The 12250-nt window shown below is 40.1% G+C and overlaps 3 protein-coding genes across 3 annotated transcripts in view; all 3 read left to right on the top strand.

Annotated features, from left to right (window-relative positions):
* The first annotated feature begins 497 nt into the window (after positions 1-497).
* Positions 498-1735, top strand: LOC308398742 (retinal cone rhodopsin-sensitive cGMP 3',5'-cyclic phosphodiesterase subunit gamma-like). The gene is made up of 3 exons (XM_080885524.1): positions 498-876; positions 956-993; positions 1075-1735. The coding sequence occupies exons 1-3, from the start codon at positions 764-766 to the stop codon at positions 1149-1151; spliced, it is 228 nt and encodes a 75-aa protein (XP_080741650.1). The 5' UTR covers positions 498-763; the 3' UTR covers positions 1152-1735.
* Positions 1736-4696: 2961 nt separating this feature from the next.
* guca1g (guanylate cyclase activator 1g) lies at positions 4697-7351 on the top strand (the record flags this gene model as incomplete). The annotated part of the gene is made up of 4 exons (XM_080885541.1): positions 4697-4891; positions 4974-5123; positions 5876-5972; positions 7221-7351. 4 exons carry the CDS (start codon positions 4697-4699, stop codon positions 7349-7351), a joined length of 573 nt encoding a protein of 190 aa, XP_080741667.1.
* Positions 7352-10130: 2779 nt separating this feature from the next.
* Positions 10131-12250, top strand: part of LOC308398393 (uncharacterized protein) — a 38653-nt gene continuing 36533 nt past the window's right edge. The window contains 1 exon segment of the mRNA XM_080884988.1: positions 10131-10282. The gene's annotated coding sequence lies outside the window, so the exon portion shown is untranslated.

Raw genomic sequence — 12250 nt, 5'->3', positions numbered from 1 at the left:
GCAAACATGAGCACGCACTGTAGCAAAAACCTTTCTATGAAAGTACTTTTTAACATCTTGAAAGCTTTTCCTGGTTTAACTGTGTGTAGAAGAGTGTGCGTTTATTCTTTTAGATGTGTTAAAATGTAACTTCAGATTACACTCATAAATCCTCACGTTGATGTAAAATAACTCTTGAAAGTGTTAAAAATTCAGAACAAGACTTCATGCAACGACTTAAAGAACAGTGAATGATAGTCCAGTTATACTCTACACATCGTTGTATAAATATCTGAGAGGCAGTGCAGCAGCATTGCTGATACTGACATGCTGTGGCTGGAGCAGTGTCGGTGACTGAAGAATAATACAAGTCACAGATTTACTGAACGGTGGAGGGACCTGCTATGGTGTTTGATTTGGAGATATCATTAGGCTGGAAAGTGCTCTGTCGTCCAAGCTGGTCACTGCCAGTAGGTACAGAAGGTTCCTCGTGAAATAAATGACTGATGTGAGGGTGGAAAACAATCCTCTGTATTTATTGTGCCATTTACGTAAGTATGAGGGAGCGATGAGGCCTGATCAGGAGCTAAATGTGCTCAGTCTCACCTTTGAAAATTGAAACAGGTTTTACTTGATGGCACGTTTTGATCCCTGGGTGCTGCATGCTGATTCACGATCATGGGTCATAGCTGACCTTTGACTTTAGTTTTGGAATAGAGACTATTAGCATACAGAAGTCGTAAAAAAAGAGATAAAACTATTTTCGTGTTTGAACTTTTTAAAGATGAATGCAACAGCAGCCGAGCCAGCGGAGGGCTCCAAGCCTGCTCCTCCTAAGTTCAAGCAGAAGGGATCTCGGCAGTTTAAGAGCAAAGCTCCCAAACCTGGACAGAAGGGGTGAGTTGAGTAATTATTTACACTTATACATCAGTTTCTTGTACTTTCTTTGAATACTTTCCATCTGCCTTTCCAATAGCTTTGACAATGATGTCCCAGGGATGGAGGAGCCTGGAGGTGAGTGTGATTATTATGTTTATTATGAAGCTGTTTTATGTTTAAATCTTATGCTTGGCTTTTATTTTTCTTACCTTGCAGACTCTGCAGTGGTCTGTCCCTGGGAGGCCTTTGGTGACATGGAGCTGAGCGACCTGGCTCAGTTTGGCGTCGTCTAAACCCACCAGCAGACATGTGTGAATGTTTGGAACATCTCTGTGGTTCCTAATGTAGAGGATGAGGAGCATCCTCTGAGCTTGGCAGTCTCAGGGTCATATGGAGCCTCTGTAACTCTACTGTAAATGGAGAAAGGAAACAGTGGAACCTTAGATCTGTAAACTATCAAAACAAAATCAAGCAAACTTGCACTGAATTTAAAGGACCCTATTTAACATTTAACAGCCTACTGCTAATAAATCCACAGATTTGTCTTTGCTGAGGACTTTGTGTAGATTAATGTGAAGAAAAACAACTGAATCCATGTTAAGATTTGTGAAATAAGACATGTTAGGCTTAAGTGTATAACAGCCGATAACTAATCCCTGCTACACATGGGTCGCAAACATTTTGCCACTAAACCTGTTGCCCATGGCAACGAACCCGAGCATCCTGCCAGTGGCGAACCAATCTGATCTCAGCTTCATAGAGCCAGTGAGAGATCACACGAAGAGACTGAAGAGGCTGACAAGAAGAAAAGTTCTTCAAGATGTTGAACAGCCTAACTGCCACTCATCAAAAACTATTTGCAAGTGTGCTGAGGAGACCTGGTATTTGAGTGTATTTCATAAAATGTTTGAGAATTAAAAACTATTTATGGCATTTTTTTTGATATTATGTTTTTATGACCAGAAGCTTTCCCTTGACCTCAGAGGAATCTATCTATCTATCTATCTATCTATCTATCTATCTATCTATCTATCTATCTATCTATCTATCTATCTATCTATCTATCTATCTATCTATCTATCTATCTATCTATCTATCTATCTATCTATCTATCTATCTATCTATCTATCTATCTATCTATCTATCTATCTATCTATCTATCTATGCTGTTCATACATGCAAGTAAAAAATGTTTATAAACAGAATTTATGACAGCAGAATAATAATCACAGCTTGCTGAAGGTTTAACTGAATGTTGAAAGTTAATGTAAATGTCTTCATAATAAATGGATTGGACTAGTTTTTACGCAGTGCTTTTTTATTCTACTGGAGCACTCAAACTGCTTTAAAGCACATATTAGCCAGTCCCAGAAGAACACTGGCATATGTAATAATCCAGTTATGATTACATGTTCTTATATGTTTTTTTCAGGCATGTTTATTTTGTCAGTAGAGAACGTAGACACTCAAAAGCTTTTAGTCTGTGTAGACGAGCACTCCCCTGGGAAATCAAAACTGAACTGAGAGGTCTGTGCCTGTCAGGTAAGCCTAATATTTTGGCACTGGCCTGTGAGTTGACATGTCCAGTTTATTTGTATTAAACATGCATTGGTTGTAAATAATAAATTGACATAAATGTGTAGAAGTGAGAAAAATGACAAAAGAGGTCATCTTTTCATAAATATTTCAGGGTAGCCTCATCATGTTCCACCATCTTTAGTCCATTTGACTACATGGTAGCGTCAAAGCCCTTCAAGAAGTAAGTCTTGCTGAGATGTAGCCATGAGAGGAGAACAATAACTTGTGTTTGAGTGCTCAAAAGGACATTATTGTCACATTATTGTGTTGGTGGAGTGAGGAGCAAACAACACTATTTCTAGAAATGGTAAATGGACTCATTCTTATATAATGCTGCTCTACTTCAGTGTCCTCTATACAACATGTCTCATTCACACACAGTCATGCAAACACTTTTTTCTAAGCCCTCTAAATGACATTCACACTCTGACAAACACATCAGCAGCCGGTCGGTGTTCAGTATCTTGCCCAAGGATACTGTCAGAGGACATTATAACCTTTTACTCACTACTTGATTAGTCTTTTCACCAAGTACTTTTTTACTCTTATTTGAGTAACTTTTTTGAAGACTAATATTTTAATGTAATGCTACTCTTACTTGAGTACAATTTTTGGATACTCGACCAACCTCTGGATACTGTGGCATACAGACTGGAGCAGCCAGCGATCGAACCATCATCATCGTTATTAGTAGATGACCTCCTGCCACAACCACCGCAAAGAAACCCATCATCTATAGGTCTTATAGCATCAGCTGGACTTGAGACATGACGTATCAGGGAAACTGGATATGTGAAATCATTGAAAGTGCCTTAAACGTATTATTTATAATGTGCAGCGGGGACATCGATGTACATGTAGATGTCACAGTCAAGGTAACAGCCTTCATGTAACATTACAAAACACGTGAACAAGATACAGAAGTTCATTTAGCAACGAAAAGAAGAAAACAATGCAACACAAAATAAAGTTAATACATTTCAACATTTCCCAATTGCTAGCCTCGGCAGCCGGGGATCAGTCCACCAGGGCCTCCGCTCCTGGCCGCGCTCGGCACACAATGCACCTGACCCCTATGGCGCCTCCTGTGGGTGGTGGGCCTACAGGAGGATGGGCCCATGTACCTTTTTTGGGCTGCGCCCAGCCGGACCCCATGGACTTAGGCCCGGCCACCAGACTGTTGCCCTCGGGCACCCTCCCTGGACCTGGCTCCAGGCTGGCGCTCCGGTAACCATATCCCAGGCAGGGTGAACTTAGCCTTTCACTCAGAGGGGTCTTCTGAATTGCTCTTTGTCATGAGCAATGTCTTTGCCATGGGAGAACCTACCAAGGGGCAAAAGCCCCCGGACAACATAGCCCCTGGGATCCCTGGGACACAGAAAACCCTCCACCACAATAAGGTAAGCTAAGAGATAGGGATAGGGTGAGGAGTTTAGCAATCCAGGAGGGGCTCAGAGTAGAGCCGCTGCTCCTCCACATCAAAAGGAGCCAGTTGAGGTGGTCAGGGCATGTGATAAGGATGCCTCCTGGGTGAGCTATTCCAGGCATGTCCCACCAGGAGGAGGCACAGGACATGCTTGAGAGATTATATCTCTTGGCTGGCCTAGGAACGCCTTGGTGTTCCCCCTGGACAAGCTGGACAAAGTGGCTGGGGAGAGGGAGGTCTGGGCTTCTCTGCTTAGGCTGCTGCCCCCGGCCCCAGAGAAGTGGTCAAGAAGAAGATGGATGGATGGATGGATGGGCATTCGAACATTACTTCACCTGTTCAGATTCAGTTACATATGGAAAAGGAGTGGGAAGAAGTGACACTTATTTAACCCCACCCCTTCACCATGAGTTATCTCCCTGCTGTTACAGAATTTCTATTTACAGTTCTTTGAGTGCCATGTTTCTTTCTGCTGCAGCACATATCTAATGACAGACAGGCTGCTAATATCAAAGAGAGCTGGTTTAATTAACCACCTAAGTTACCATTAAGTAGACACCACAGTATTCACTGCTGTTGGCACATTGATGACATGCAATGCCAAACTTTCAGACGTGTTATAACAAGATGTTGCTGATTAAAAGTCAAGAGATTAGCAAATTAAAAGATTAACGTGTCACTAACCTGCCACGCCCTGTCAGGTTAGTGAGAGCGAGGCTAAGCAGCAGTCCAAAGCTCTTCAGTTTGACTGTGCAAGCAGACGCCTTGCAGTCATTTCTGCAGAACTTCCATACAAACACACTTGGGGTTTTTTCCTTCAAGCTGGCAGAGGCCATGGGACAAGAAGAAAGTCACAATGAGGAGATGGACTTGGCAAGGATTCATGAGCTGTGTGTCATTTTCATGAAGGAGTGTCCGAGCGGTGCCCTGCACCTGCATGAGTTCAAGAAGATCTTTGGAGTTCCAAGCAGCTCTGTAGAGGAGTCCCTTTTCATAGAAACAATATTCAACTCGTTCGACACAAACAAGGTAAAAAGACAGAACAATTTGTCTTTGTAAAAATAAATGTACAACTTCACTGTAAATGTACCTTTTTGTTATTTTTAAACAGGATAACACACTGGATTTCCTCGAGTATGTGGCAGCACTTCACTTGATCTTACGAGGTAATCTTGAAGATCGGCTCAAGTGGTCCTTCAAGATGTATGACAGTGATGGAAACGGCAGGCTGGACAGGACGGAGGTGAAACGGCTTGTCAGGGTAAGATAAACTGTGTGATTCAAAGTTTTCTTTTCATTTTGAATAGTATGTTAAGAGTGAAGATTTGTAGAAAAGGAGGATCATCTGTGTGTAATCTGTCTTAACTGTGAGAAGTTACCTGGTTTCATAACACAGATCTTTTCAAGACAGCTTAAAGTACTACTCCTGTGCACCAGATTAGGCCCAGGGGTCATGTAATGCAGCCTCACGGGACATTAGATGAACACATAATGAGGCCATTCTGGGAGGCTGCTGTTGTAATTTACTAGAAGCTTCTAAATTTGGAGACATAAATGCTGGTCATTTATGGTAAAAGAAAACTTTAAACACTTTTTATTGTTTTCTTCTTGAAATAACAAATCTTAGTAATTCTAAGTCATTAGTTTGTTAACTGATGTTAAAACAATCTTATTTGTGAGCAAACAGACCAAGTGTGTATACAGCTAGCCTTTTTTAGTGTTTGTGTGTGTGTGTGTGTGTGTGTGTGTGTGTGTGTGTGTGTGTGTGTGTGTGTGTGTGTGTGTGTGTGTGTCAGACCACAACACAATATGCTATCTGCACCTGGATCTTTTTTCAGCTATGCATCATATTTAGCAAATCACAAAGAAACAAAACTTTGGCAGAGTCGACCCTGTCAGAACAGAATAAACTTTCCTGTCAGCATATTGGAGGACAACACACTGTATATTTAGGAGATTAGATCTAAATTGAATGTGAGTGTGCTTGATCATCATTTCATGTGTCTCATGCAGATTCTTTACAAAATCAAACTCCACAAGACTCACATAAGCATGACTCCATCCCAAATCTGTGACCGAATCTTCCAGCTGGTTGACCAGAATAATGATGGTGAGTGTAAACCACTGCACTATGTTGTGAATATGCTGTGATTGTTCTGAATATCTTAGACATGAGACGTAACATGTCTCATGGTCTCATGTCACTGTAGTTTGTTCCTATACTGACTTCATATATGTTCTGTTTTCATTTCAATGCATCCAAAATAGTAAATCACCACAACCTAATACGAGTTTATCGTTAACTACCCACTTTTAGTTTTAAGTATTTAGATGTTCCAGTTGTCTCTTCTAAGGAGGAAGCAGGTGTAGTAAAATATGAATCTAATCATAAACTCTGAGGTGATGGAGTCTTGGAGCTTCTTCTGAGAGCCTCTTTAATCATCTCTGAGTATATCGTCATCACTGGAGCTCTGATACTTGGATTCACTGTGGCAAAAAGAGCAGAGCTTCAATCTTCATGCAGTGGACTGTGTAATATGAATGCATCATTGTGGGCCATATAAAGCAAGGATTTTTAAATGAGCTTTGTTCACTCTGTCACTGTCATAGACAGAATAAAGATCTGATTAAAAAATATGTACATTTCTTTATACTGCCATAATTTATATTAGATATTGAAATCTGAGTATTCAGCTCTAACCTGACAGGACAAACTGTAGGTGACAGACACTGAACATTAGCAACGAGAGAACATGGCTCGCTGATGGATCTGTGGTGGTGACTCAGACAGTAATAGAGTCTGACGTGGATCCACCCTTAATAAGCTTGTTTTTAGTAACTAAAATCTGTTTTTATGTCAGAACATTTTATTGTTTCAGCAGTTGTTGTGAAGTTGTTCTTCTTAACTAGAAATAATTCTGCCATCGTGCACTCTCCTTGCCCTCTTTCAGTTTTTATTCCTGAGCTGTGCACTCATTCTTATAAATTCAAATAAAATACAGATTTTACTTTTTGATTCAACTTCAGATATCATGTCTGCTTCATTTGTCATTAAATAGCAAGGAGGCAGACCGTACCTGGTCATGAAAGTGGTTGTCGGTCAATTGTCCCATTCATTTTGAGCCTTTAAACTGGGGCACTGTTTCTAGAAAAAGCTGTAATTCTTAAACATTTAATGCAAAAAAAAATAAATAAAATAAGACCCCTTGAATTAAAGCTGCAACTCAGTTACATTTTGATTATTTAATGTAAAATTGCCTGTAATGGTGTAACACTGCAAAAATGTGACTTTTCCCCAAACATCATAGAAGCCGTGGTATAAAGTCAACAGTGTGGATCGTGTTTTTGTGCCCAACAGGTGAGATAACCTTGTTGGAGTTCATGGAGGGAGCTCAGAAGGACGAATGGGTCATGGACCTACTGAAGCTTGATGTCAACGCCACCGGCTGGGTCATTCAGAACTGCGGCAGACTGGAATCAGCCACATGATGTATTTGGAGGCCGACAGAGTGGTGCTATCTACATACCTGAGGTTTAAAAGTTTGCCTTTGTCTCCACGTTCATCTCCCTGAGGCTGTATACTCTTGATTTGGACATTATACATGAACCTCTTCTGTTGGTAGTGTTCAATCATCAGAGTAATGTAATGAAAGATACTTACAGTCATGTGAAAAAGACATTTCTGATAGGACTCTGTAGAGTTATAGAGTCATTGTTAGCCTGCGGGTCTTCTTTTCTTTTTTTTCCTGCCCGCTCATATGTAGTGTTGCTGTGTGCTGTTCTAAAGTGCATTTAAAACACAGGAGAGCATGGTTCCTGCTTCCTATCAGAGAGCAGCACGGCTCCTCCCAAAAACCCTCAGTGTCTATATGCATTTAAAATTGAGGGTAGGGCACCAGCGCCAGAGGTGGGTTGGAATACACCGACCATCCTCTGGATGCTGTAAAATGTGCCCACCCCCAAGGCCCTATATGTATGTGTTATGTGAGAGTGTGAGTAATGTGGATGTCTAGGTTGCAGAATAAAATTGAGGCACAGGCGGGTCTTCTTTTCACAGCAATAACTTCAAGGAATTATTCACTGTGTGAATTTATCAATCTATCCATTCTCTGTTGAGGGATTTTGACCAACACTTCTTTACAATAGTGTTGATTGAGGTTTGCAAGTAAATAATTTATGCACAGCAGTTCACTCAGACTGAGGTCTGAATTTTAACTGTGCTGAGTCAAAACTTTGACACCTTCTTTTTTAGCCTTTATGTGCTGGTGTGCTTGGATCCGTGTTCTGTTGTATGACCCAGTTTTAGCCAAGCTTTAGCTCTTGGATAGATGGCCTCACATTTGACACTAGAACACTTTGGAACACAGAGTTTTCCATGACTGCAAGTGATCCAAGCCCAAATCATCACCCCTCCACCACTGTGTGCTTGACAGTTGGTATAGACTGTTTCTGCTGTGCTGTTTCTTCTTCGGTGAGGTATGTTATGGTTAAACTTGTCCACTTTAGTGTCATATATGTAAAGGACATTCTGGAAGTCTTCTAGTTTGTTCAGATGCAACTTTTCCCACCTAAGAGTGCTGCCAGAAAGTCTAAGAACATTATTAAAGAAAAGACAATAACAGATAACAATAACACTGTATTATGTCATGCAGGAGTGTGCCAAAGGAGGCAGCGTAACACTGAATGTGAGCATGACTTTTGTTTCTTTGTTGCACTTGGAATCTTTGTCATGTGTAATAATGTATCCATTTAAACTTATTACAACAACTTCTTTTGCCCTTTTACAGCAAAATAAAACATATTTTGTTCACAGCAAGTTGTATTTCTGCCATTTTATCATTTGGCAAGAGAGACTAAAAGAAACTTTCTGATGAAACCAGGCAATACGGTAAAAAACTAACCAAAACAAGGAGCTGAGAGATACTAAAACTGGTATAATTATCTGTGGATTTGTCACTTTATGTACAAATTACACTACATACTGTACATGTGGGAGGACATAGGACAGGACAGGAGAATATTTTGCACCTGGTGCCATCAAACTATCTATCTATCTATCTATCTATCTATCTATCTATCTATCTATCTATCTATCTATCTATATATATATATATATATATATATATATATATACATATATATATATATATATATATATATATATATATATATATATATATATATATATATATATATATATATATATATTTTTTTTTTTTTACATCATGTTGCATTTTCTTCGTTTTTCATACTGTACTAGTTACTCACTCAGGTCAGCAGTTTGTACACATGTACACATCTACGCTGTGTACATGTGTGTGTTTGTACTCAATTTGTAACCAATGGTTAATAGCCAAAAGAGTTTTACTGATAAATGCAGAGTTAAGCAGATTAAAAAGGTTGCACACCTCTGTGGTCATTTTTAAAATAGCCAGTTGTATGTAGCCTTGGATACGTTACAGCATACTGCCTACATTATATGTATGTTTATATGTAATGTAAACGTATTGTTCTTACTGTTAGTCGCAAAAAAACAAAAAATGATTATTAACAACACGCTCCCTTTAAGGGTTGCCATAGTGGATATCCTGCCAACATATCCTGTCCCTCCTCTTTTGTCATACCAAACCTGTGCATGTTCTTCTTTGCTATATCCATGAATCTTCTCTTTGGTCTTCCTTATTTCTTCTTAACTAGTTGCGCCATCCTTTGTCCAGTATGTCCACTATTACTCCTCTGCACCAAACCACCCTAACCTTACCTCTCTTGCTTTTTCTCCAAACCACGTGAATACCAAGGTTGAGCGGTTGGGGGGAGAAAGGCAAGGTGATGACAATTTGAATTTTGTTGTTTTGATTTCTTGAAATACAGAAAGAAATCTGTTGAAATACTTAGAGAAAGCAAAGAGTCATTTTAGTTTTTATCGTTTAAAAAAGGAGAAAAAAAGAAATATCAGATTGAAAGTGGTGCTTGATAAAACTATTGTGGTGACACACTGTTTGCCAACAAAATTAGGGTTCAGCAAAGGGCCGTTTAAACGAAAGCGGAAATGGTATGACGATTATTCTCTTGGTCGCTGGTTTCTCTTTGATAAGGATTGGAGAGTACAGCATGCCTATTCCAGTGTTTAAATTTAAATGTTTAGCTAATGGAAGACTTAACTTCTTTATTGTGGACAAATACATTATTTTTATATGCAATGTGTAACTCGTTAATAATTATACACAGATGGGTACCCTCCGGACTCCCGCAAAGATAACAGAAATGCGCATGCGCATTGTCATCCCAATTGTCTATTGACAAACGTGAGCAATCTGTCCCGTTTCACTTTAGTCGTCAAGAAGAATAAAAATGTAATATTGCAGGATTTGTTTAACGTGGCGATCTTTGAAGTGGATTCTTCATGACTTTGTGAACCCGGTGAGCTGTTGAAAGTAATGTTTTACCGGGTATAAGACGCATGACATAGCGAATTTCTCGTGCGGCCAAGATGAAATTCAGAGCTAACTATGTTAGCATGTAGCTGCATAGCTGACAAGATTAAGTTAGCTGGTTGGATTAGCGTTAGCTATAACTGGTCATTTAAAAAAAAAAACCCGACCGACCTGCACGGGGCAGCCCCTAAAGACCTGCTGCTGAACGAAGTGCGAAGCGTTATGAGGTCGGATGACTTGTGGTACGGGACGGTCAGTTGTAAGAATTGCTGATCCCGGTTGCTAACTCAAGCTCGGCTAATGTCGAGCAAACGTTAGAGACGCTACATTTCTTATTTTTCCTCCTGTAACATGGCGATTCTATTATGAATTTAGTGTGTGTATAATTACCATATAAACGCGAGCTTGTGTTTCAACAATGTTTGCCTGCAGTAGCTTAAACCGTGCTCCTAATTTCCATATATTAGGCACACTAGGAGGATTTAAGGATAAAATACCACACATTCCCAGTCTGACCGGGAATGATTCTGCGTTATAGACTTCATGCAGACTTCAGTTGTTCTTCTTGCTTGTGGCTCATTGTTGCTTGAAACTTGTGTTTGTAGGTATAATTCGCAGAAACCTAAAAAAGTCCTGAAATTCATGAAAAGCTACACTGTGGCATGAATCGGAAAACCAGTTTGACCTGATATTTCCACCTTGCGTCACGTGGGTTGGACGGTTCAGCGAGCTGAATGAATTTGGCTGATCATGCACCCTGTTGGTGCCCTATGTGAAGCACAGGGCCTCGAGTCGTGGTCAGTTTAAGCCTACATTTAGTCTTGCAGTGGTTTGAGTGGAAGATCAACACCTGTCGGTCTGGGTTTAAGGAAGGACATGCCTTTTGTTGCTCCAAATCAGCTGATGGCCTTTTGGAAAGTTAGAAAGTCTTTACAGTTATATTTAAATCTATCCTTGGTCACCATCCAAACAGCCCCTTGTCTGACTTGGCATAGCTTTATCCTGTTAGCTCAGGTGACCTGAAAACCTTCCTGCACTCCTCAGTCAATCTGATATTCTAGAGTGCTAGTAAATATTTTAAGAGCGGACATTGCGAGCACAGTCTTGTGTTGCCTGTAATGCTGTGACCGCTGACCTTCTAATTCATTTACATTATTATAGGCTTTTGTTGTCAATTATAAACATTTTTTTAGAGAACTTTAGGCTCAGATTAAATGGCGTTTCTGACATAAAGCCCGTTTCATAAGGGCAACCATCTCCACACCCTAGGCAGCAGCTGACTCACTTGCATCACCACAAGGCTTTAATAGTTCTTCTAAAGGTTTACTTAGTGAAATCTTATGACTTGTACTTCTTCCACGTAGTCCTTCCTGAACAAAGGCTGACTTTGAGTCACCCTGGCTCATCCTGAACTAAACAAAAGTGAGTCTGAAGAGGCAAAAGTGCACCACTGTAAGAGAGGTGACGAGTGAATGCAAAGAAATGGTTTTATCCTCATTAGACTGTTTTGTTTTGAGAGTTGTTGGATGCCAAAATCCTTGCTGATATGAAAGAAATGAGATAATTAGCCCAGCATATTGCTTTGGATGATTCACAGTTCCATCTAAGCATTATTTAGCTTCTGCTGAGCCTTAATGCAGGCCCTCATTTTATCCTATCTGAAACAAGATATACTGCTCCTTCCCGTTCACCCCTTCTTCTTCTACTCTTTGTAAACAGAAGTTTGAACAGCAGGTGGGTGGGGCTTTTAGGCTCACCATCAGAGCGGTGTGCCCGAGGTGACCATGGTACAAATATCTGTTCATTGCCGTTATACAGAACCAAGATAAAAAACCAAAACAAAACTGCCTCTTGGGAGTATTTGTACTTACACTGAGCAAATTGTTGAATAGCAGTGAAAAAAGATGGGATGGGATGTAGAGGTGTGTGCCGTAAGATGTGATGAATAATACAT

Source organism: Rhamphochromis sp. 'chilingali', assembly GCF_963969265.1.
Source record: "Rhamphochromis sp. 'chilingali' genome assembly, chromosome: 6".
In the NCBI taxonomy this organism is placed as follows: Eukaryota; Metazoa; Chordata; class Actinopteri; order Cichliformes; family Cichlidae; genus Rhamphochromis; species Rhamphochromis sp. 'chilingali'.
This window is presented reverse-complemented; position numbering and strand designations above follow the sequence as displayed.

Bases quoted from the DNA above. Each gene is read 5' to 3' on its own strand.
- LOC308398742 (XM_080885524.1), top strand. From the start codon at position 764: ATGAATGCAACAGCAGCCGAGCCAGCGGAGGGCTCCAAGCCTGCTCCT. The intron at 877-955 runs GTGAGTTGAGTA...CCTTTCCAATAG, and splicing joins CCCAAACCTGGACAGAAGGG to CTTTGACAATGATGTCCCAG. The intron at 994-1,074 runs GTGAGTGTGATT...CTTACCTTGCAG, and splicing joins AGGGATGGAGGAGCCTGGAG to ACTCTGCAGTGGTCTGTCCC.